At 39.2% G+C, this 26,969-nt stretch overlaps 3 protein-coding genes across 3 annotated transcripts; 1 reads left to right on the top strand and 2 right to left on the bottom strand.

The window, feature by feature from the left end:
• Positions 1-716: 716 nt before the first annotated feature.
• On the top strand, positions 717-2,446 carry LOC137294390 (uncharacterized). Its single transcript, XM_067825392.1, has 2 exons — positions 717-1,071; positions 1,923-2,446. Exons 1-2 carry the CDS (start codon positions 717-719, stop codon positions 2,444-2,446), a joined length of 879 nt encoding a protein of 292 aa, XP_067681493.1.
• A 16,061-nt stretch (positions 2,447-18,507) lies between these two features.
• On the bottom strand, positions 18,508-19,997 carry LOC137294918 (uncharacterized). The gene is made up of 2 exons (XM_067826089.1): positions 19,616-19,997; positions 18,508-19,043 (listed from the first exon to the last, which is right to left on the bottom strand). The coding sequence occupies exons 1-2, from the start codon at positions 19,995-19,997 to the stop codon at positions 18,577-18,579; spliced, it is 849 nt and encodes a 282-aa protein (XP_067682190.1). The 3' UTR covers positions 18,508-18,576.
• Positions 19,998-24,484: 4,487 nt separating this feature from the next.
• On the bottom strand, positions 24,485-25,508 carry LOC137294355 (uncharacterized). The gene is made up of 2 exons (XM_067825362.1): positions 25,151-25,508; positions 24,485-24,942 (listed from the first exon to the last, which is right to left on the bottom strand). Exons 1-2 carry the CDS (start codon positions 25,506-25,508, stop codon positions 24,485-24,487), a joined length of 816 nt encoding a protein of 271 aa, XP_067681463.1.
• Between the last annotated feature and the right edge of the window lie 1,461 nt (positions 25,509-26,969).

The raw sequence follows: 26,969 nt of genomic DNA on the forward strand, positions 1-26,969 counted from the left end.
ACTAGAATCTGTCTCGAAACGTTGTGACCTTGTATAATAAAGAAGTTGAACCATAAAGCACTTTTAGTTTGATTCCTCCAACTTCTAAATGCCTTTGAAACAACCTCTCTGTGTTATTTGTTAAGTGAGTAACGAAACGATTGACCGTGTCTTTAGCTGTTATCTATCGATAAACGTACTATTGGTAATTGCACATTCAGTCTTTTATCTTCCCATAAATCACGTCTTTTGTGTCGTGATTGTCCCTCGGAGCTTATTAGATGCTCATTCAAACCCTATTATGTCACGATATAATTATCCGGATTACTTCCCCAGCCTAGGCAAGCCCGTGTGACGTGTCGCTTATCTTCTTAGACACAAACAGTTTTATCCAGACTTAAATCTGAACGTACTTTGCATCGTACACCTATGTGCATTATGTGATTTGTAGAAGACAATGCTCATAATTAATGATAATCGCTTTTAAAAGAACTTTGCTGGATAAAGGCTCTTGATCTTGGATTTTTCAATAGACCCTTCTTCCAGACCTGGCATTGAAACGTTCGTGGTCAACTGCCCGTTAAATCACGTGATGAAGGTTCATATATATATACATAAGATATAGCTACTGGGGTAATATCGTTACATCGACAGATGATACCTGCACTGTTGGTTCCAAGTGGAACTTATTTCTGATCGGCAGTGTTTTCGTTTGGTGTGTTGAAAACGTGATGAGAATGAAAGAAGGAGTAGCTGAAACACTTGGAGGTTTAACCGTGGACATTGATATTCACTATGAATTGGATATGACGAAGTTCCCTGGTATCGACGAGCCTGGGAGTACCCAGGAACCAGCGCTACTGTTACCGTCCCAGAAGATGAATGAAGCCTGGTTTGATGCCATTACACAGTATGACTACGATTATGACGACGTTGACACTGACGTTGATGACAATGACACCGAGTCTGGCGAAGATGGGTGTGTCTTCTGTGACGCGTTGGTGTCTGGAGAAGACAACGACAACGATCCTATTACAACGAAGCCATGTTACTCAAATTCTAATTCGCCACATATGCTATACTTCTTCAACGGTAAGAATGTTCTTTTGGTTGTTTCTCAATAATAATATCAGAACTTGCTTGTTTATGTAATCAGAAATTGTACAACAATAACAGGAAACCAGAATTGTTGTAAGTAAATAAATGTAAGCCGTGAGTGCAACACAACAGCATGTCTGATTGGTAAGGCGTATCATTTGTGTGCGTGTGATCGCAGAAACGTATAAGATATTTATAGATGTTATTTCAAAGGGTTGTATACTGAAGTAAAGAACCTATCCGTTGGTATTCGGCGACGAAGTGTTTGATACGAGTATCGTGTGTTTTCAACATAAATATGCCATGTTTCGGTAATCACAGTAAACCTGGTAACGTTTTGATTACCTATCTACAAAAATGTTATTTTGTTGCCAAATTTATTTTCACATGTGCAGGTTTATACTTCTGATAACTGATGCAGATTTTGGTGATATCACATTTTTCTAGGACATATGTTTTCATGAGAGTCGTGAACATTGAAAGGAGATATATATGTATATACTAGTATATGTTTATTTCTAGCAATTAGTACAGCATCCGTTCTATTTGTTCCATTCGTTTCAAAGAATTTTCTCATTCTGACAGATGTCGATCCTAGTGAATGCGCTATGTATTGTTAGAGTAGCAGGTACTCCCGGTTTATAAGCCATGCTTACCCAAATTTTCACTGAACAAGTCTTTTATATTTTCACTGCTGATATACCGGTTACGTTCCAAGGAAACTGTTTCTGTTAATAATAGATCCTGGATATTCTCTGTGGTACACGGAGAATATTTTTCTACATCGATCTTGTTCATGCATGCTTCATCTTGAGGATTCATTGACATCATATTGTCCCTTGCAGATTCGCACATGATCGAATATGAGACTGTGGAGATCATTGAAGAGGATCCGATAGACACAATGCATCTGGGACATGAAGAGCAAGGTCATGGATTCGAGTGTACATCTGACGAAAAGACGTATTGGCTAAACACTTCAAACCAGGACAACTGTATGCAGGTGTCAGAAGAACATACAACCGAGTGCCTTATTCCGGAGTTTCAGGACACTATCTACACACAGCTTACCCCCTGTCAGTATGTTTCGGATGTACATTCGCCGCATCTATCGCATCATATGGACACATGCATAACGGAACAACTTCCTCTCTTCATTGACTTAGTCGATGAATTATCTCCCTTCCTCTCCCCCAGCGGCCATGTTAGATCACGGAAGGGAGATAATTCCATCGACCAGGCGGGCAGCGACGATGAGTTTAGACACTTTCTTGCATCCGATGAAGGCTTAATAACAATAGACACTTCTAATACATCAGTTAGTCACAAAACATGTACAAACCCCACTATTTTCCCAAGGGGATCATAATGGAGTGTAAGATACTCAATAATTACATTGGAGGACATCGGACGCAAATTTGTATTCACCACATCTGCCCTACATCATGGGTGTGCACAGAAGTCTTTGTCATTTCCCATGATGCTGCAGTCAGTATGGATTCCTGTGCAGAGACACCTTTCGGGATACCATTGTGATGTACGAGCCGATGTTCCGAGGTCAGGACACAAACTTTATTGTCTGTCCGAATGGCTGGCATCGCACCTCATTGCTGTTTGTCTGAACTAGAATCGATCATACGTTTATCTAATCGTCGCCGTTACAAGTCGGTGCTTGCGGCGTAAAACACAATATTCCCTCACCCTTACAAAGGCGTACTACAATACATTCCAGTAAATTGCTAAAGTAATTATCTGAAAGTAGGCTCAATTATGGGCTTGGGCTGTGATGCTAGTATTGATGGTATTTCTCAGGACCCGGGTTTGATACCCCTGATGGATACTGTCTCACTTTTTCATGTATGCATGTATGTATGTATGTATGTGTGCGTGTGTGTGTGTGTGTGTGTGTGTGTGTGTGTGTGTGTGTGCGTGCGTTCATGTATGTGTATTATAAAGTAATTCACATTTCTATTTGTCAGTTCTGCATTCGTCTGAATATTCTCATTTTCATACATTTTTCTATGTTTATATTTATGAGCATCAGTTACATGTATTCTACAGGGATCATATTTATTTAGCAAACGTTATTTTGATTTTTTTTGAAAAAAACCCACCAAACTATTTATTGAAATTAAAATTTTGTTATCGTTACAATCACGTCTCGCCTCGAAGTATTCTTTCACAGAAATATTCCTCTCAGTTCAATAATCATCTTATACATTGACGTGGATCGGTATAAGTAACGGTCGGGTAACCTGATGGCCATAGCGTTTGCCCGTCACGCCGAAGACCCTGGTTCGATGTCCCAAATGGGTACAATGCATAGTTCCCCCTGTCGTGATATTGCTGGAAGAATGCGAAAAGCTGCGTAAGACTAAATCCACTCACTCATATTGCAAAACGTTGCGTCAAAATAACTCACACACCCATTCTAATGATATGATGGATACAGCTAATATATCGTGGGTGAAGTCAAATAATCCCACAATTCTCAAATATCCATGGTAACATATTTCCCCCGTAATAACATACCGGTATACCCTCCACCGCCTGAGTTTCAGTTTGAGGCCATTGTAACTATACAATGGAAGCTGCCAAAACCGGCATCTGTCCAACCCGCCAAGTTGTCAACATCAGCATATAATCTCAGTCCCATCTTTGGCTTGTACGTTATCATCAGGTCCATAATCCCGCACATTGCCTAAACTGGATTATTTCTTTAGTCCCAGTGAGTGCCGGTTTAGGCAGCTTCCACTGTGTAACTCATTTATTTCAGTTATGTGGCGTGAATTCTTTTGTGTAGTATAAAGATTTGTGGCGTCTCCTGCACCTCCCAGACCGCTGGGAGCAACGTGAAGATAACGGTGTGCGGCTTTGATAGCAGGAGACAAAACACCTAATTATTTGCAGCATCTTTCGTTATAAGGGTGCTGGGGGCACTTCCTTCCCGATTTGCCCGATGGGGGCCTGAAAGGGTACTTGAAATTGATGTATGTGTCATAATACACACCCCAATAAACAAGGCTAACTCATTTCGTCTTGCATAAAGAAATGTCTCTATGTTTTAAAGATTCAATTTTGTGGTGGAGTAGCCTGGTAGTTAAAGCGTCTGCTCGTCAAGCCGAAGACACGGGTTCGATTCCCCACATGGGTACATTGTGTGAAGCCCACCTATGGTGTCCCTCGCCGTGATGTTGCTGGAATATTGCTAAAAGCGGGGTAAGCTTACTCACTCACTCACTCACTCACTCAATTTTAACAATAAATAATAAGGATATGCTTTAGGGTTACTGAGCAGGTTATGATGTAAGGGTTAGTATGAAATGACAGAGACTTCAACTCAGATCTTTTGAAGTTATCAGCTTCAATCAAAACCAAAGTTACAGTAACCTGTGACAGTAAAAATGCTTGCTCTACCAAGCTTCGTTCGAAAGTAGCGTGAATGATATATCGCTTGTTTGTTCCGTGATCTTTTGTCTTTTAATTTAGCAACGCGCCTCTCTGCGTTAGCGTTGTTTAATCACGATGATTGGAGCAGACACGCACACCAAGGAGGTTTTCACTGAGGTAAGCATACGTTCCACTGCTCAATGAACACGATGGTTTCTTGGATGGTCAGAGAGGATATATCTATCCATTGGTCCAGGTAGTCAATATCGCCGTCGTCAAAATGATGTCCATTTCGTCGCAGCTACATCAGCCCCTCTTTGTCCACATCAACATCACCTACGACTTCGACATGTCCACGTTTCCAGGTCTTGACGATCAACACCATATGTACCAGCCAGGTCTGTTGGTCGAATCGCCTGAGTCGCGTATCACATGGATGTCCGAACTGTGGCGGCGTGACGGCGTAGTTGAAGACACAAGGGTGATGTCGCTTGACGACGACATCGACGACGATATCAGCGTCACAAATTCCAGATACAGCCAGAGTACTGACGAGGATTTGTACACTTTGATCGGTAAATATGAGATAAGACTGGATATGTCTGTAGCACCTGAACCCATTTTAACTAAATAAAATACATTTCTAGTTAATCCCAAACCTATTGAAAACATAGCCTCGTTGAATAATGACACGTATACAACTTTACTTGACTTTTCAATATTTAAATACGTTTACAGGGTAGAAACAGGGTCATTTTTCAAACAGGATAATCTTTTCAGTGCGTGGTTAAGTTTCAACAGCAGCCGGGTGATTATTCATTGTTGAAAAAGTTTCCTGGCGTTGAACATTGAGTATTAATTCAATGTCTGAAAAGTACCCGTCGGGTACCTTTTCAACGCGGCTATGTTTTCAATTTTACACAGGCCAACCGGCAGCAGTGAAGTGTTTCCACAGAAGTGACAAGGGGGCACATAATATTCCTGCCTATCCATGGACCAGTGGATAGAGCTTCTGCCCAGTCAGCAGACGTCGGTGGTTCGATCCAAACACTATTTCAGACGGCACTGCCTATATTGGCAATATGGTGACTTAATGTAGTTTTACGCCGTTTTTAGCAATATTCCGGCAATGTTGTATTCTATCCCGTCGGGGTACCACTGTGCTTCACACACTGTACCCATGTACGAAATATGGTGGAGACAAAACAATTACCGGTTGGCTTTGCGAGGAGGTTGAATGAGGGCTAGTGTCACGTTAAAATGATTGCACTTTTGTGGTGACGTTTATGTGGCTGCACAGCTAATCCGGGATATACAGTTTTCTCTTTCAACAGGCAAGATTTGAGAGACAACTCTAACCCGGATTTCCGAGTATCTATCCATGTGTCCATCCGTGCATGTTGTGAACTTTTATTGAGTTGGTTTAATGATAGTGACGAGACATGAACATTGATAGTTTTAAATGACCCGTGGGGATCCGGGTTAGAATTGGTTCAGCAACTCATGTTAGTCATAGGAGTCTCTAGGGTCAGATTCACTGACTTCGTTGACGCATATCATCGTATCCCATTGCTCATGATGTTAATCATAGGTTTACCTTGACTAGACTCGATTATTTACAGACCGCTGTATGCTTGGATATTGCGAAATGCGGAGGTGAACAAACCAAAGGAACTAATAACAAAAACCAAATTTTCATTAAGATGTTTCATTTCCCTCTGCAAACGAGGAACAGTTCTTTTAAACGCATTTGTGTGAAAAGTTTCATTTTAATCTTTCAGATTCATGTCATTTGTCCCCTCCTCGTGCGGTCACAGAAGGTCCCCCAAGTAAAGGCGACGATGCATTGCCATCTGATTACGAACAGGACTTGCTTGAGAGGGTATGTGCTTCTCTCAGTACGGATGGCAATACATGCCAGAGGGCGAGGTGTGTCGACAGCGAATATCGCGACAATTCCTACCCAGACAACTTTTGTCTGGGAGAGCTGATGCCTCTAACAGAGTCGTTTTGTGACGATGCTGCAGAGTGGTTCCGGGAACAGTGTTCCACATTGTCTTCTTGTAATGAAGAGTGGTTCCGAGAACAGCGTTCAACAGTACCTTGTCGCAATGCCGCAGAGTGGTTCGGAGAACCGTGTTCTACTAAGTCTTCTTGTAACGATGCTACAGTATGGTTCCGGGAACAGTGTTCTACAGAAGACATGGAGCAGTCTTGCAGCATGACAGCTTCCCCGTTACATTTCGTGTGTCTTGATGATGGAATCGGAAATCCAAGCATGTCAATGGACGTATACAGAACACGGAGTCTCAGAGAGTCGTAGTGAGTGCTCATAGTGAATGTAACTGTTGTCTGTCATTTGAGCGGCGAGATGAAGCTGTATTGCTCGAACAATAATGGAATGCCGTGAAACAGTATATACAGTTTATATATCGTTTTGCTCATGTGCTTTTGAGTTGCTGTGTAGACATATAAGCAGTTGCATCTGTTATTTTTTATGCTAAAATATGTTGAAAAAAATTAAGTAAAAATTTACTTATGCTTGTTTTGCATTTTTACATTACTTACTTTTTGTAGATCGCGCACTTCGACGTGACCCAAATCAGGCGTGTCACACCTTGTAGCCACCCACTCACAAGTCACTGCTGGCCAGTGTATATATCTCTATAGTACTTTACTCTGCACATTGGTCATAATATTTTTTCAGAAATATGAACTTAAAGAATAAAGGTCAAACAACTTCTCACGAGACGGTTCTTCGACAACGCATGGCTTCACTTATTTTAAGTGAAACTTTTCCTGCTGCCTTGCTTTTTATGCCCAGTGCCTCGGGTGATAATCGAAACTGGTTCTTTCTTTCTTGTTTATTCTGCATTTAACGTGACATCTAAACAACGTATATAACAAACGTGCTTTACGAAATGTTTGGGTCTCGTCATGCTGTGTAATATTATCAGCAATGCGTGTATCCAATTAATATTATAGCTCATAATTTTCAGCCGTTTTTACGTTGTTTTCTGTTGTGCCACAAGCACATATTTCATTAAAGCACGTTTCAATAGCCCCAGGCTTTCAACTGTCTTTTTGGGAGTGTGCGTGAAGACGTGATATATGTGAACACACTGACTTGATATATTGTGATCACACTGACTTGATATATTGTGAACACACTGACTTAGTATGTGTTGCTACACTTTTGTGATATCTGTGAGCACGTGAACTGGACATGTGCAGACACACTGACTGAAACTGGACTTACCTAATCAGATCAGTCAAATATGGAACAGTACCTGGGGTTGCATAACGGGACTTCGCAAGTTATCAGCAAGTTATATCATACATCTCTGTCTTTTTGTAGACGGCTTGTGTTAATTAAATACCATGCTCAACTGAAATCTCCAATCAGTTTTACGATTTGCTTGTAAGTGCAAATATTTTTGCGCAAAGATACAAGTTAATTGGACACTTCAAATGTGTGGCTGCCAATGCCGAGAAACCAGTGAAAAACTACCTTAGTAAACCAGTGCTATATTATGTTCTGTAAGAGATTTGCTAAATAAAGTCAAGATCCATGAATAGATTCGGTGTGATCAGGGGGAGGATTTGAACTTTCCAGCAGTTAAATGCCCCTTTTTATCCAGCAAACTTCCAACAGTTCCAGTGTGTGTTGTTTACATATTATGTAACAAGTTCGTTTTGTATAAAAATATCAACGACCGTTATACGAGGTTTATCAACGTTACACCACACAAAATCTCAATAAATGTTTCAAACGGTTTCATTATGAACATGCAGAGTGAGTGAATGAAATTGGGTGGGAGTCGCTTTTAGCAATATTCCAGCAAATAAATAAATAAATAAATAAATAAATAAATAAATAAATAAATAAATAAATAAATAAATAAATTACAACGTTAAATCATACATACCGAAAGACGAGTCTGACTAGTTATTCAGACACTGTCTTAGTTTTCAACCGATCCGAATTTTCTCTTGTGAAAGTGAACATAGACATCACATACAGCTCTGTTTACACTGAATTCCAATTCCTTGTTTCATACGAAAATGGTGTTTACAAATTAATTTTAGTTTGAAACTTTAATAACAACGTATTTCTATATTTTATTGCTATTTGTTGGCAGATTAACCTCAGCTGAGACGTCACTGACTGTAACTGTTTGATGAAGTCGTAAAATGATTCACAAAGCATCTGGCTCAGTCGTTACACCTGGTATTTGTTTTTGCGCTTATTCAGTGTACAGCCCGTTTGAGTCAGAAACGGACCGATGAGTTACAATTCTTATCACTGTACAAAATTGCCACATAAATATAAATAGATCACGTGTTTATCATTTACTAATACCCAACATCTTTGTTATATTTGAACATTTTCCGCACTCCACCAAAAAAGAAGCTATCATCACTGAAAACGCAAAAGTTGTTATCTGTCGCGGCGGGGTGAAAATTCATAAAGGCAGGAGGGTATCGTTTCTTTTTGCGTTCAGTGTATGTAAATACAACAAAAAAATATTGCAGCTATTTTTGAAAAGTGCCTACTTCCAGAAACTGCAGCAAAGTTAAACTATCAATGGGTCAAATCATACCAAATCCATCGTCCAGAATACCAGCCTCCTTCACTAAGTCAAAGCTGTATTTCACTTTAAAAAAATTGCAGGGCACATGACTCGTCAGATATGGATTATATAACATCATTAAAGTAAACAATGAATCACAGGTGAGCAGGTGTCTGTAATTGTCAGGTCGTGAAACAAATGATGTCAACCAGGACGCCATGTGGAGAAAGCGTTCCATCGGACATGTGAACAAAGTGGGTCAGACAAGAACACTTTAAAAAATTACTACCAACAACAGAAAAAAAACAGACAAAAACATTAGGATGAAATCCTCTGAGGTCCTTATGTTTCCAGTCATGACCGAATCCGTGTACTTCCAACACATAAATCGTCAAGTCAATTAAATACGTTTTCATAGCAACGAAACGCATTATAATTAATCGAAGTGCAGACGAACATAAGGCTGTATTCTTTATACCGCACTGGATGGTACATCGAGAACAACGCTCTGGTTATCAAACAGACGACCGCACGTGCTGCAAGTGAACTTTGTTTTGCAGTATCGCGTCAGGTGGCATGTCACAAGATGGAAGGTGCGGACAACGGTTGGGAGCTGTTTATTACAAAGTTACAAGCAGTTGAAAAGAGTGGTTAAGAAGAGAGTGAAGACGAATTCTTCTTTTGTTTCTAAGAGCAGTTGAGCGAGAAAGAGCTAAATGTCAAAATTGAACTAAATGTCATTGCAAAGAGTGCTGCTGGGTTGAACGCCAGTTAGAAGTATTGTTTATTTGAAGCGGCCAGATCCAGGTTAGAACTGATCTTCAGCAACCCATGCTTGTCGTTAGAGGCGACTAGTATGATCGGGAGGTCAGGCTCGTTGACTTGCTTGACACGTGTCATCGGTTCCCAGTGGCGTAGATCGATGTTCATGCTCACTGAATTGTCTGTTCCAGAGTCAATTATTTACATACCGCCGCTATATAGCTGGAGCATTGCTTATTGCAGTGTAATAACACTAACTACCTAAACCCACCAACTGACGCAGTGCTTGAAATGTTCTTCAAGGCGGCGTATAATCCTCACGAGCGAGCGCGCCTACTTGGATGATGGTTACACAGCTTGTCAAAACAACTTAATCTATATCCTGTTGGTGCAAATGCAATAGTATCCACCATTACTTTCAATGTCAAATTAACTTTCCATCGAGTTAAGTTTTAATCCAATAACTTGTTCCCTAATAACGTATCTGTCATACTGGTTGTGAAATCTTCCTGAGAACGATCAAAGTGATTGAAGTGGACATACAATATTCACAAGACAGTTATTTCGTCAATCATCAGCCACAGCCAACGCCAGTGACCATTAGCATAGTCTGTTTCACAGCCACTGTACCACATTATTTTGTCCTTCTGCCAGTTCCCTTCAATGGTGCTATACCACCATAGCATCAGCAAGGAAATGCTGTGTTAACTATATTCTGAGTTTCGTGGTCCATTTCATTTATAGGTGTCGTGCATGTACGAAAACAGCAAATATTTATACTTTTCGGAATACTTCACACCGTACCCTGCCATGGAATACAACATTATCTCGAACCAAGCTCAAATGCTGACTTCAAGCATGGTTGGCTGTCTTTGTCCTTAAGAGTCCTTAGGTAGGTGACCGTGAGTTCATAAATCGTGTCTGTTCACCCAGCAATGAATGGGTACCCGGTGGGATAGGCCGTTTGACTGTTAACCGTCTAGCGCCTCACAGGTAGCTTAGCTTAGCATAAGTATGCACCTGTATGTAACAGTAATAATAACAATGGCTCTTTGTAGTGAGTTTGCGTGTGCATACAATTCACAAAATCTATCTGCTGTTCGACTCATGACCAGAAGTTGATTGTTTGACGTTTACACGTGAAGATTCTGTTTAGAATTGATCTTCAGTAACTCATGCTTGTCGTAAGAGGACCGGGTGGTCAGTGGCACCGACTTGCCATTGTATCCCAATTGTGCAGAACGATCCTCATGCTGTTGATCACTGGATTGTCTGGTCCAGACCCTAGCAGTTACAGACCGCCGTCATATGGTTGGAACATTATCAGTGCGGTGATAAACAACAATCAGTCAATGTTTTTTGTTCAAGATCATAAACAACAATCAGTCAATGTTTTTTGTTCAAGGTCACAAACACTGACGGCTCACTAAAGTTTTTTATGGAAGACATGTTAAAGATATATCTAAATCTGGTGCATAGATGACCAAAATCACGTACCATGACTGATCATTCAGGTGATTAACTGACCTGCTTTTCATGTGCCACCGGTGAGGCAGGATACTCTCAACACTTCGCAAATAGTTTGTGTATTCACTATTTTGATATTTCTTCATAAACACTTTCTCAAAATATAGTCGGAACTGTACAGTCGACCGACTTTAACAGAGATTTACTCTCTCTCTCTCTCTCTCTCTCTCTCTCTGCGTGTGTGTGTGTGTGTGTGTGTTGGAAAGGATAGGCGCTCTTGTTTTAAATCGTCAACAATCCAGAATGTAAGATTAGGATTCACTCCCCAAGGCTGTTTATTTGACAAAGCGATGAAACCATCCCATATAAACATTCAGTTTCCGGCTCTGTAATTACCTACGTCAATGTTATTTCGTCATTTACACAACACAGATGGATGTCTTTCAGCAGACCAAGCGCAATGATGTCATACTTCGGATATGTCTTACCGCAGACAAAGACGCAATGATACACCCATGGTGCTACCAGTCACAACAACACAACACCAGGTAACAATGTCATCACAAAGCCGTGATGCTAAACACGCTGTGGTGCTCATCATGCGGTCATCACATTGCGTCATTATCCTTTCTGAAGCCTGCGATGGCGTCTTGTCCGATAACCTGAGGGTAAGCTTGTGTACATATGGTGATTAGACACTGACTGACCAGTGGTCTCCCACCAAGTCACAGAGGAACGTTGTAACTGTCTTGCTCTTAAGAAAACGTCCCGCTCCCTACGTACCCCATAATGGTAAACTGAAGTAAATTGTGCTGTTATCTGGTTGAGCTGGGTTTTTTTTTTCAAACTTAGAAAGAGCCTATGGGCGTTCACACATCTATGAATGTGATTTAATTACAAGCCTACCAAATGTAATTTCTTCCAGGAATTAGGACCGATTCAGCTGGGAGGAAATGTTGAACAAAGGCATTATGATTACAACAGACACTGGGTGAACTTCGGACAATGTTAAGAAAACCTATGCGAAACTGGTATATTGATATAAATGCATGTGTGTGTGTTGTTGGGGGTGGGGGTGGGGGGAGAGTGGTGGGTGTTGTTTGTTAGAGTGTGTTTGTTTGTGTGTGTGTGTGTGTGTGTGTGTGTCTGTGTGTGTTACTCGTCGTTTATAAAATATATTGGACATATTTTCGCCTCTGTAATTACTTTGTATGGGATAAATGTCTACAGGAAAAAAGTGTTTGTCAGTTAGGCTATTGTATATAAGTTGTCTATCATTAATAGACAGTCAGAGACATATCTAATGGTATTCAAGCGGTCATTGTGTGAATAAAAACCTACACACCTTGTTATTTGTTCCCACAACTGTTAAATCGACAGTAATTACTAAGCCAACCATCACTAGACGTACAATACCATACACAATTAGTACATAACATTCATTCACAAAGAAAACATGCCTTGCCTTTCCAAAGTAACACTTGGTAACTGTCTGGCGTTATGACTTTGGTAACTGTCTGGCGTTATGACTTTGCAAGCAGCACTGTTTTGACAATGGTAAGCTTAATCTCCAACTTTCACATTTAACAGATAAAAAAACTGTCACGCGAAAAGCATAGTGTGCTAGATAAGCAGTGATTTGATTTATAAACATGAGGGTAACGCATTGTTTACGTTAACCCACTTCTATATCTAGCACACGCTAAAATGTATGTATGTGTATAGCATTCGTTGGTTTCACATTAATTTCAGGCCTAAGCGGAAGTTAGCCAGTAGATATTTTTACACGCTCTGCACATGAACACATCGGGTCTTAAATTACTGTGAAACCAACGAATTGTTTATGTATCAATGTATAAACATGTTTTGTGATTTGTAAAATAGTTTCTACGTTGGGATAATTCACATTTTGAGCATGAGATATACCTGGATAGAAGACACACCATCTTTTCATTATTTTCTTCGGTGATAATGCTAGTAGGATGTAAGTAAGCAATAGCATTGTGTAACAAGAACATTGTTGCTATTTCCACTCACCACGGGTTCATAAAGATTTGGATAACTTAACTGTGGTCAAATTGTGCATTATTGGTGGTATTGTCTGGCGATGCCATTCAGAACGCTAGTAAGCTAGTCATTACTGTTCTGGTGATTTGGACGTTTAACGCACACGTAATACGTATTTCGGGCTCGCGAGGTCACTTAGCGTTCGATCTAGTCTGTCAGATCCTGAAGCGAATATATCCAAGAAAGCCCACGCAAGTCTAGAAAATGTGGCCAGTTCAGATTTCCTTAGCTTCTGAAAATGAAAAAAGTCTCAGGGCTCCATTTCATTATATTATTTTTTTTCACTATGACCTTTTTTCAGTAAAGTGTGTTCATTTCAGAAACTAGTTGTTAGTCTACGTTCGATCGAAAGATAGGCGATTTGAGCGAAAATGTGGCAACGTGTTGGGACAGGTAGGGTTCCATATTTAAATTAATATCCGTGAATTTTATATTTAATTTTTTTTTCAGGAGCGGTAATGGGTATAAACGATGGGATGATTTGGTTTCGACTTGACTGCGTGTTGTTTTTAATGTGTTTTCATGTTTGCACTAGGATTATATAATTACTGAGCTTAGTGGTGTTTGTAGCGTCAGGTGTGTTTCCGTGCCGTGTGAACACGATTCTTTGTCTTTGGTAGTTAATACTTGACGTAGTATATGCTGATGCAACGATTGATTTTAAGTTAACACGCCATTATGACGTCAGGTGACGTGATTGCAACACTTTTCATTCATTACCGGTAGTTTCTGGAATGAGACCCAATTTGTAACGTCTTTGGCAACACATTTTGTTTCATATATAGCTCTTCAATATATTTCTGTTTTAATGCTTTAAAATGACCTGGTTTTCGATTTTTACTTTGTATCTTCTTTGATGTCTTTATGTACAGCTCAATCGCATATTGGCACACTGACAGCATCGACATGATCAGAAAAAAATGATGATATATGAAGCATACCCGATGGTTGGAAAAAGGCAGATCTCTAAACGGATCCATCACGAAATTGTAATGAAATGATGCTTTTTATGAAGGCGGCAACTGACACATTACTATTTCTCATTATTCAGTACGAAGACATGATGGTTTAATCAACGGAAGGATGTGACGGACAGACATACAGACAGTTTATTAAAGTCTCACTTTGTGTATACAATAAAATACAATATATAAAAGCATATATTCACGTAAGATATGAAATGAAATATAGACAAACCACTATTATTGGAGTTAAGAGAGACTATGATTGCATTAAAAGGACTTAAAACGGTATAAATTATAAATGCTAATGATAAAGTATATATTTTCTTTTTAAAACGCTATTGCAGGTTTTGGCACATAAAACTGATACACTTTCTTCTTGGAGGAGTACCGCACATGTATCCATGTCACACAATGTATTAAAATCCTTAACACTAACCCAGGCTTCCTTTACTAAATTATAACTTAGGTCGTCGTATACAGGACAGTTTAAAATAACATGTACTTCATCTTGAACGACTTGATTATGACATAGGTTGCTGGTTCTACCTTCTGTTGCGGTGCCATGGCAAGAATGCAGCCAAACTTTGTTGAATAAACATTCTATGTAAATTATGGATTGACACTTTCAAGTGCCGTCCATAGTATCAACGATTTGACGAAACAAATGATGGTGATAACCAACAGACACAAACATTTTCTATAATACATGTATAAATGAACGGGAAAAGAGCAGTGAAGTGTACTCACACCATAATGCTAGTGGTTGAACAATTCTTGCCTGGTATCATTCTGTCTAGATATGCTCTAAAATACAAATTTAAAGCTACCCCTGGAGTATTTATTCAAACCCAAATCATATACTGTAAGCCATAAGAATTATGCTGTACGAACGCAGCTGACATCATTGCCTTTTTGGGGGGTTAGGGAGATGTGGTGGGTTGTGTATTTGTACAAATATTCTTCTTGACTTCTCGTGTGCCTGTCTCGACTATGTTATTGAATTATAACCAGGTATGTACAATTATCTGTAATGACATCTACACATAATCAATTAATCAATCTTTAAAAGTCTCCCATTTGTGAGCAAATTCTGGTCAACCAGTCATATTATTGCTATGGACCTCAAGCATTGTAAGCGAAAAGCACATCGAAATGTTGTTTCAGCTTGAGTAACATACGATGACATATTACAGTTTATAACTTAAATAATAATAATAACTATATGTAATAACACTTTTGATGTATTTTACACTTAGATATAAGATGAGACCATGTCGGCCTTGACACGTGCATTGACACAGCTGTGGGTACAATTATCTTTTATGTACATAACAAATACGTTTTTCTTGCAATGTGATTCTGAATTAACATATTTATTAGGTGTGAAGATGTGTTGCAAATTCTTTCCATTATCAAACTTTCTGTAACAGACATGTGTATCGCCAATAGACATTTTACACATACAGCGACCTTTTCAAGAGTGAATGAGACTTTTTCAAAACTCAGGCGAAGGATAGCCATCACTGTAAATTATATAAATAAAGAATAAGCGTGTGCTGTGGCGATATAGCAAGCATTCTGGACTTGGGCTTCATTCTCGGGGGTGTAGGGGGAAGACTTCTTCCGGTCTCCGATTTGCGCTTCAAAACAATCCAGTCCTCCTCCAAGGTGAGCAAAACTCATTTTACCATCCACATCAAATCTTACAGAGTTTCAGGAGAACAATTTTGTTCATTAAATTTTCTTTGTCGGTCATTTATTCAAAATATCAAATCGTACCACATGCTCTCAAGATTGGCAGATGGTAGTTCTAAATTTGAATGATCCTGCTGCTATTGAAGAACAATGACAAACAGAGAATGATACAGCAATTTTGCAATACATCATTCAATGTAAATGATATTGCATTTTTCAAAATGTAGTAGAAACAGACATTTTCCAACTGTAATGGAAACAATTGGTTCTGAATTCTATGAAGCTTGGATCCAGTTATGGTGCATCTTCCAACCGACTGCATTTGCATGATGTATACAATATGTACGTCGCTGGTTATGTTGCACATAATTAATGTGAATTATGTCATTATTCATATAGTAACAATATGAAACATCCATCTGTCACATATCTGCATTACGTCACACATAAATCGTTAACGGGATCTGCAGATATCCTACTGAATTGCCAATGATCTATATTCAAACCAGAAATACGCCGCACGATTGTACTTTGAGTTCACATTCAATACTTTACAACAGTTGACTTTTTTAACAGTACATATTTAATCTCATTAACCCAATATATTCATGAGAACAATAAAGCCTATGTCTAGATGTGTAAGACGAACCTGCTTTTAAATGATATGGAATGTGTTCCCACTTCATTTTATGGATGTCCCAGAGTTGACAAAAGAATATGATTAATCAACAGGTTATTCCGAAACATGGTATTCTTTGTACGGTGTAGCGTATCACTATATTTTCAATTGTAGTGTTGACACAGGTACATAATGTTTAGCGTAGTTCATGTCCGTGTTGTGATATTACATTATATATTGTTAGCCTTACATCTATATGACATTGTATATTTGCTGTTATGGTGTCAAATTATTGAAATCTTTATACTCTGTACTGAGTACGTGTTTCGGTTCTCCATCCATTTTGGCCATTTATCTGCCTGCTTCCTTATCGTTTTCAAACAATCAATGTATTATGCAATTCGATTCACTTACTACCCTAGGGGCGTACAACAAGATTAAGCATTGTGCTGTCTGGTTAATAAGGAAGTGAGTGCTTGTATACCAGTTTGATGGTTTTCCCGGTTATAATTGATACTATGTCTATTGAAATTAACAGCCAGGGGTTGTGTTTCATTTCAATGTCACGGTTTGGCAGGTTTTGGTATGCCTGAATTGACACGACCCAGTAACTGACCACTTGCTAACAGCACGATAAGATGATGGACAGACACGCTCCTCTACATTACGTAACAAACCGTTGCGTAATGCAGTTTGGACCAAGGTGAAAATAAGAACAATTATCATAAACGTCAGTCATATACCAGTATAATCAGCAGTCAATCAACGTGTATGTCTACAGATCAAACGGACGTTGAAAGAGTTTCTTTGTTGTTAATGATGGATTGTGGGAAGCTTAGTTGGGGGCATTCTGGGAAATTACCAGACTTCAGCTAATCCCTATTCATAAAAGATAACGAACCGGTGATTTAATGTTGAACATTATACCCCTAGGGCAATGGGACAAGGCAGTGTTACAGACAATTAAATAAACACTTAGTGACTATATAAATAGGACATTTACCTCTTTAACAAAGGTGGTAACATGTATAATTGTACATTTCGGTAAAATGATAAATGTACCGTTTATAAAGACAGTAAACATCGCCAAACAAGGTGGTCCGAAAACAGGAATTTACTTCAAAGTTTGAAAATACGTTTGAACACAATTTCCTGAGTCTTAAAACGCCATTTTCTCTGATTACCTAAACTAGTTAGCAATCTTCTATCATGGTGTCAGGCATGTCATTATCATACCTTACCCGGAATCATCGGTGATGTTTAACGTAGGCGTGACGTCACTCGAAAGACATACCTTCACCCTTAAATCTAAGCGGACATAACTCAATGCCCCGCAGCTTTCAGGGCACCACTACTCAACTTGAAATCTCGTACAGTACCTGTCCAGCATCATCAATAGCTATGCATGGAATATAAGAATTATAATTCAACTCCGCAAATTAATAGGGGATGTCTGGTATTATCTGATTCCTGTTTAAGCGTGTCTGTCTGGGTTACGTTACGCTTCTTTCAACATTGAGCTAAGTGTTTTTGTGAAGCCATAATACTGGTAAACTGCATTAATCCAAATTGAAACTTTCATGACGGTATAGATATTTGATATTTTTCAGTCCTATGCTTCGTCAGGTAATCAGAAGCAAAAGAGGACGTGTTATATTCATCATGTTTGCAGCTGTAATCGCGCACGAAGGTGGAAAAAATAACAAATACGTGACACCTAACACTAAAGACAGATAGCCACATTATGAATTTGTGACAAACATCGGTTTCACTGTATACGCCAAGATTGTAACGACACCAAATATGCTGTACATTTTAATTGACAAAATGAGCCATTGACATATATTAGCATATCATGACAGACACATTCGATCATGTTGGTTTGGGACTATAGTGAAAGACACTTAGTGAGGAATGTTCATAGCACCGTTCATGACAATAAATACAGCTCAATACATCATCACGTCATGATGCTCCTGCCGAACATTGTCTCACTGAATGGTTGATATTGTCCTGTATAAGATACATTGTAACCATGGTGATACACCACACCCATCGACTGCAGAGCTTTACAACGTCGCTTCCCATAATCAGATCCATCTTCATCACTGCTACGCTTTCGTTTGACACAAGCGTTAGTTTTGACACATGACAAGGCAGAGAGATTACGAACATAATCCGGGATGTGAGTTAATCCGGCATCTCTTGAAGGAAACACGCGAGTATTGTACGTCCAATACCTGGTGCAGTCCGTGACATTGTGGGAGTACAAAGGTTGTGTATTGTCTGGGTACATGGATGGACGACACGGTTCATTTGCCAGATAAGACGGACAATGAGGTATCCGGCTGGCTGTATAGTCGAAGGAACTGGTTGAACTCACATTAGTGACCACAAACTTGTCAAGTAATCCTTCAGGACAAGAATCTGCAAGGCAATCAGTTGCATTAAAAGGAAGAAAAACTATTGGAATATAGAATCACAAAAAGTATAAGAATTTCAAGTTGTAAAGCCACATTCATTGTCAGGAGCTTTTAGTGAGGAAACACTATATGTACTGGCTCAGGAATGTGCTCTTTAGATGGAGTTATATTCTAAAGTGGGATATATCATGACTGTGAACATATTTAGCAACTTAATGCATCTGGGACATTACCCCAAACGAGAACGTCTTAGTAAGTAAGGACATTAAAGCAATTAGTAAGGAACATTAAGGCAATTAGTAAGGAACATTAAGGCAATTAATAAGGACATTAAGGGAATTAGTAAGGAAAATTAAGCTACACAGTCTGGACAAACATGTACTATAAAGTAAAGAAACAAGAACATGCGTATAAAAGCATTTCACAGATGTAGTGGTAATCACTATTTGGGTCTTCAACAGAGGATGCTATTGAAAGAAACGTATGTTACCTATCACACTGAGTATCACACAGATCTACTGGTAATCACTATTTGGGTCTTCAACAGAGGATGCTATTGAAAGAACCGTATGTTACCTATCACACTGAGTACGTCTTCCAGGATCTTTGATGATTCATCTTTCGCTTGAAGCATCATTTGGCTTGTGGGATTATTCAGGGTGGATTGGGTGTTATTCATTGCCACATATCGGCCTTGGTCGTGTGTCATATAGTTGTTTCTGTGGGAGTGACAATCATATCGGAAGTCGCTTGGCGCTTGTACAGTTCCTGTTTCGTCTGGACAGCTCCAAGGGTTGGTTGCAATTAGGAGGGCCGGCTCATACATTTGACGTGGGTCGTCTAGACCCGGGAACTTGGACATATCCAGATTATACGTGATGTCGGTCTCGATGAACAGAGGTTGTTGCAGATGCAGAGGCACGGTAACACCAACGTCCATTTCATTTAGTCTCCTCATACTTCTGAAAGTCGACGGGCAATGTTATCATAATAAGTTCTGGCTGTTCATACTATTCGCTCGACCAATCACGATACTCGGCTTTCCCTTCGCTATCACGACTCAGCCAATCAGAACAGATGTCTCATGGATTAGCGAGATGGAGCGAGTTATGATAACAATTACCTCAGCTAGGCGCACGCTAATGCTGCCAGTTACGACTCAGTGGTAACATGTGGTTGGGATTAGTCACGGATGGATTGAGTATAGATAGACTGCAGTGGGCAAGCCTCCTTTTCCACCTGCAATTTACCCTCATCGGCCTAATCGCCATGTCTATGCAACCCCCGGAGGCACTCTGTGGCCCATTACACAAATGTTATTGTTCGATAGGAAAGAACTGCAGTCCATGATGTAATTTCATGGGTCGTCCATACCACTTAAGGAAACAACAAATGGATACACATTGTTATTTTGAGTAATACTCCCTCCTTGTCCGAATAGTGCCCCACGAATGTATTTGTAGTATAACACCATAACATATTATTCATATCCAATGTACCAAACATATTTTCATCTCAGCTGAGTTGATGTTTAGCACTAATTCGACATACGTTTTGATATTTTACATCAAGTAAAAATTGTATTACCAAAGCTTTAAAAAGTGGCCAATCATTCTTTGAAACTCTGAATAATATCATCGTAAGCCCGAACTGTACCTTAGCACACTGGTTCTCAGTTTCTGGAGCGCTGCATGAGCGGTGTTTCCCAAGGACGCAATATTATCGCCTAATATCAGACACATATCTTGTACTGATGTTTGGTGAGTTTGCCAATATAACTGCCACGGTAAAAATAACACAACGTGTTACAAGACATATACGTATTTGCGCTATAAGAAAATTAGTGTCAGGTTTCCAGGCAAATATACGAAGTTATGAAACTAATATCATAACAATTGCAATGGATACGTTTATTGTAAAATGGACATGAAATTGGTTTCATGCCACAATGCACCCTCACATTCCAAAAAATAGAGAATGTTATTAAAAACAGGTTGTCTACTGTCATTAGACAGTGACAAGTGACAGATAACACCAATCATTAATACACTGTGGGAATTTGTAAAAAGGGCTTCAGTTTACAATATGCAAACCAGAATTGTAAGGTCTCCAGAATCACAAATGAGCTGTTTTATTTCAATATTCCATTGTCAAAACGCTGTTGATGCAAGCACTGGAAGTCGCAGAAATGTAAATAATAATATGAATAATAATAGCGTCAGATTGTCTGGAATGAATTTTGGGTATGAATGTGTTTGCTCTTTCTTTTACCAGAGAGCATAGTGATTATTTTGTGTGTTCTATATTTGTGCAAACACATTACAATATTAATTGTAGAAACATTTCAATGACAATGTATTCCTCATCATAACTGGGAAAACAGCAATATGTATCTGCCCATGAAACAAATTAACTTATGAATTAATATGTAGTGCCACAGAGATAAGTGACATGTGTATGATATCATATGTCATTGTTACTGTTACATCCCACTGTCCCAACACATGCAAAATATTATCATTCATACATCGAGTTCAATGTCCGGTTTGACTGCCGTGGACGGTGCAGACAGCGAGTCAATCGAGCTGAGAGAAATTGAAATGGAAATGCATCATAAAATTGATCCTTCACACGAAGTGTCGCGACAATTAGTTAACCAAGATTACCTAATGTCTGCTGATAGTTATACCGTAAAATTCATTTCGGCGATAAGAGCTATTACAATAATTACGATGTAATGCAAAGCGTGTTTTTAAAAAATGTCATTCAGGTCCAACATCGGGCTCCTTTTCAATTAAAATGGGTTTGTTACTATCAAAATTATATATTTTCAGAGACTAAACCTTAGCCTATACAGGATAGTACTTTTGAGGGCTGGGTCCAATCTAAAAAAAGGCATTTGATCACAACATACCAAATTTGCGATCTAGCCCACACAGTCAGTGCATTTGCCAGTCAGATATCGGGTAGTGTAGGATAGGGTATACAGTGTAGTTTGTGTACCACTCTGCCAAATGTGTGTTCGCTGGTTTTAGCCATGATTATGTAATGTTTAAAACGCTATTAAACAAGACCTTTGCTAAATATAATCACCCACAGTCATCTGAAGGTCTATTTTTGACTCACTGTAGCCACGTGCTCAACGATGGAGTATATTTCTAGCAAAATGGGTGTTCCTTGAATAGTGCCTTAGATGGAGATTTGCATCGGGCATCAATTTTGTCACTGACGTGCTCAATGTGGTTTAAACGTATTTATTTCATGAAAAATACAACGACAGAATTTTCATGAACTGGTTTGGTCAACAAGCTAAACAGAAAGTATGTGAAGATCGCTCCAGTGTACATATATATACATTGTATAAGGAACAGTATCATGATGAGAAAAAAAATGTGTTCAATATGTATACTTTAAGCCTTTTGACGGCTTTAATGGAGATATCCTGATCAAACTACCAAACTACTCTTGGATAGTAAGAGTCACACGAAGCACTTTGAAATATTCGTACAAAGCATATTCTGGTTTGTACTCCAAATGCTGAAGAGGAACACCTTTTCATGGACATGCAGCTTCTTTCTTGAAGTGGATGTGAAGTTTCGGTGTAGCAGTCATCAAGCAAACGATCACTGTACCAGCTTCAGAATGCCACTTGACCTCAAAGATTGTGAAAGATAAACACCAAAATGCAGAGTTGCTGGAATTTTTCACGACATACCATTAACTTATACTATTTGAAGTCTGAAATCATTCGAAAAGTGGAGAAGTGATCCCTATTGTCATACGGTCTTCTGAAGAATAGTTGTCCGATTAATTCATTTGGGGTGCAAACGTGTAGCGGACGAGGCGATTTCACTGGTCTCGTGTAGTTTATGACCAGACGAAGGGGTTGTGTGACCGTTGTTGAAGAAGGTCAAGTTTTATCATCCAATATTGTGTTCCACTGGAGATATTGCTTGTGTGAAATTAAGCGATGTCTCCTTGGAAATCGTTTGGACAGTAGATTTTGCACAATGCCCTGACGCCATCAATTCCATAGCTCACCATGCTGTGACGTCAAAAACCTGATGACAGCATAATAGTATGACGTCATAAACTTCATCGCATCACAATGATATGACATTGCTGCTCTGCAAATCTAACGGCAGTGTCGTGTTCAGAGATATACATTTTTATTGAAAACTAATGAACAGTGATTTTTATGATAAATAGAATCTCGTCTCGTGTTTTCTAATAGGAAATATAGCAATACCCGCTGGTATAAGTAAAACTATCCTCAACATCCTAGAATATGTGTACCTTTATCAACTCGTGTATATGTCAGTAGACACTTGGGTGAGATGTTTGACAAAAGCTTCTGTAAAACGTCTTGGACAAAAGCTTATGCAGAACGTCTACATATGACATTCCCAGAGGGCGTATTCAATCCCTCGCCCTTAGAACCCCTGAAATGAAATATGTGAGTTGTCATAGATCATAAAAATTTCTAAATTACTTGTCCGATATAATCCGGACTTGAGTACACAATATCCCCAAGGATATGCCTTCTCACCCAAGTAATCACTCTCTGTCTACACGTAGCTACAAAGTAAATACTTTTTGTAAATATATGATCCTTCTATGAATTCATTATGCAACATCATACGACCTTTCCACTTCAATTTATCATAGGGGTTACTCTGATAAGGATTCTAGGGGAGGTCGTCCAATAAATAAAATGCTCATTCTGGGGAACGGGCACAGCTACAGGGATCAGCCACAACATTTAATTGTATCCAGCCACCGGTTGTAATTCAGGTTTATGTCACGATTTGACAGATTGCCTGATAACTGATTTGACAGGGGATAATAATTAGTGACTTCCTAAGACCATGATTAGCAGATATTTAGTAGTACTGGTAAACATTGCATCATGCATTGTAAAACGGTCTCAGCTTAGACGTGGGAAACTTGCTGATGTCTCCGACAAAGGTGAGAACTTCCTGTTATCACAAGTGTCAGGGCAGATTGGATCTTTTCTGATACTCTCAGGTAATGCATCCTGATACCTATTGTCACGATGCATGGAAAATCAGTAGGATGAATGTTTTACTCGGGCATATTGCCTACACTGCAAAACATAAGTAATGCCATTTCATAAAAGACCCTCACAAATCCGAATAGTTGTTTTCACTTGGATTTTATTGCTTGCACCTTAAAAACGTTTTACAGCTCCATTTCCTTTCCTTGGTGGATCGAAACACGACACGTGGTAAAAGTTACAGAAATTTATATCTGTCTCTTGTTATGCTATACGTACAATGTACAAGATCCACAACGCATAAATAGAATTAGCTTTTCAGAAAGCGATACACTGAAGGTCTTTTGGCATCCGGGAATGTTCATAACACGTTTCATAATATTATTTCTTTGGAATATAAATTAAACGTAAATGGTAATACAATTCAGTTACGTCACAATACCTGTAAAAGTTGGCAAATGGTGATAACCAAAATAAGATCCGGCGTAACCATAGTAACGGCCAGCATCCAAAGTATCCATTCCAGTACAATGTCTCTTTCGTATGTCAGACTCGAACTCGTCTTGTGTTCGCTTGCGTTTGTGACGGCTTTCACATCTGAGAGTTGACAAGGACTGGAGATTGGGCACACAATCAGAGATCCTATGTTGTCCATTAATTCCTGTACGACATGCTGGTGTGTTTGTTATCTGGACATATCTCGCACCATGGAAGTGACTATGAGGCAATTTCCCTTTCTGATGGTAATTCGGTAATAACACAGGTCCGTGCGACAGTTCTGAGTGACATTCACCCACTGTATTCCTGTTTGCTGCCATTATACTGTTTGATGCTGCTTCCTCTGGGATGGAAATTAATCGTTCCAGTAACCCATTCGTGTAGGTATCTGAGGACAAATAAACATTAATCCGGTTTAGTGACAAAGTACAACCCATACAAAATAAACCTACGTTTGTCCATTCTTTCTTGCGGGGTTTGTTATTTCTTATGCTGATCAAATGTATCTCTGTGTCACTATTGTGTATCAGAGAATGAGTATCAGAGAAAATGGAGGGAGGGATTGACTAAAATTCAACAATAAACGAAATATTCACCTATGGCAGTGAGAAGATCCTCCAAGATATGTCTACATGAAGTGTCAGGAATATAGCCGGTGTTGTCGGGAAACTTGGAAGTTGCATCCCATTTGACGCCCATATTCCTTGAATAGTGCACGGAACATACTGAACCCTCATTGTCAGTATCTCTTACTTGACCAGATGGAAGAGTATCTTCGCAGTGATAGAAATAGTTTGAGATCGTATCCGGTGTGGCGATCAGCAGTGCTGGCTGGTGGACGTGGCAAGGGTTATCCAGGCCAGGGAACTTGGACATGTCCAGGCTGTAATTAATGTCCGTGTCGATGTGCAGTGGTTGTTGCAGTTTCAGACACGCTGTAGATGGATGAAGCATAGTGAAAGAGATCAACAATGATGTTCACTGCTCAAAGGCTCAGTTACTTTTAACGGACGGTGCTTTTGAGGTGTCATATGTGCCCGGTCAATCAAACTCTGATTAGGCTTTTCTCCGGTGTGTTACCTGTTTATTGACCTAAGCTGCTTTAAGTATGTAATTTAAATTGGACCTGGCAACATGTGCTTCCTATTAGTCACGGGTCGTTTGTCAGGGTGACCGCAGTCTAAGGAAAGACGCGCTCTGTGATGCTAACAGTGGTCTCTCATCAGTGACGAGCCAATTGCTCTGTCTACACATTCTCACTAGGGGTCAAGCGAAGACAGGTCATTACACAAATGTTGTTACAGGCAGTGAAATGAAATCACCTCCGTGACGTAATGTAATAGCCGGGTTGTACTACTTAACAGAAATTGTAATTGGCAATCTGGGCTTAATGATACACCACCTATGTTTACAGAGTGTCAGACATTTTCTGTAGTTGATTTTACAAAGGCAAAAATGTGTGAAAATCGAATTGTCACATCGAATGGTTTATCCGGGTACATCGAAACAAAAATTCCTGGTTCTTCCAGATCGTATGTTACTTCCGTAATATATGTTATGATAATATATGTGTTTCATCTTCTGGTTCGACACATGACCATCAAAACAAAGATATGTTCCTCGTATAACTTTTCATTCACCACAGAAACTATATTATTAAGTTATAGTATGATATATACTATACCTAAACATGTATGAGGTATGACATATTTCTATATCGATTTAAATGCAGATACTGTTTGTCACCTGTTTGGTTTGAGTACGTGAGTGAAAAGAAACATAAAAATTAAATGTACATGCGGGAATTCATTAAAACATCACTAAAACTCCAGAAGCCAATAAGAACATTCCTATGATCATGAGAGTGTACGGGTCCCACAATATTCTTAGTATTGATCACAATCAAATATAGTGACGATTAGCTGTGATTGTGGAATGGGTGATCGCCTATCTGCGTCACAAAAGCATGCAAAGGCAATTCAGTTGCTGACTTTAATGGACATGGGAAAATCAGATATAATAGGAACAATCAGAAAATTGTCACTGGCGCCACTTTTTGTAATGAGTTTGAACGAACCCTCAACACGCAAGTCTACATTTTGGAGGTTTGGGTTTCTGACTACCGATACCTTTCAATCATTGTTCCTTGAATAATTTGATACTTGTATCACAAACTACCCTTTTCATTTAAACTGTCCACATATAACACTTCCGGTGATATCACCACATTGTAAATAATTTACAGTTTTAATTTCTAAGGTAGGGTTTGGAGTAAAGTATTAATCTTCATAGCGATTGAAACAATACTCGAAGTCTCTCTGTTGCACTGTATGTTCCTTCACGTATGACACGCTTTTGGAGCAGAGAATGAGTGTAAAGAGTGACGGGTGTTAACACCGTTTCCACTGTAAACGC

Source organism: Haliotis asinina, chromosome 8 (genome assembly GCF_037392515.1).
Source record: "Haliotis asinina isolate JCU_RB_2024 chromosome 8, JCU_Hal_asi_v2, whole genome shotgun sequence".
Taxonomy (NCBI): domain Eukaryota; kingdom Metazoa; phylum Mollusca; class Gastropoda; order Lepetellida; family Haliotidae; genus Haliotis; species Haliotis asinina.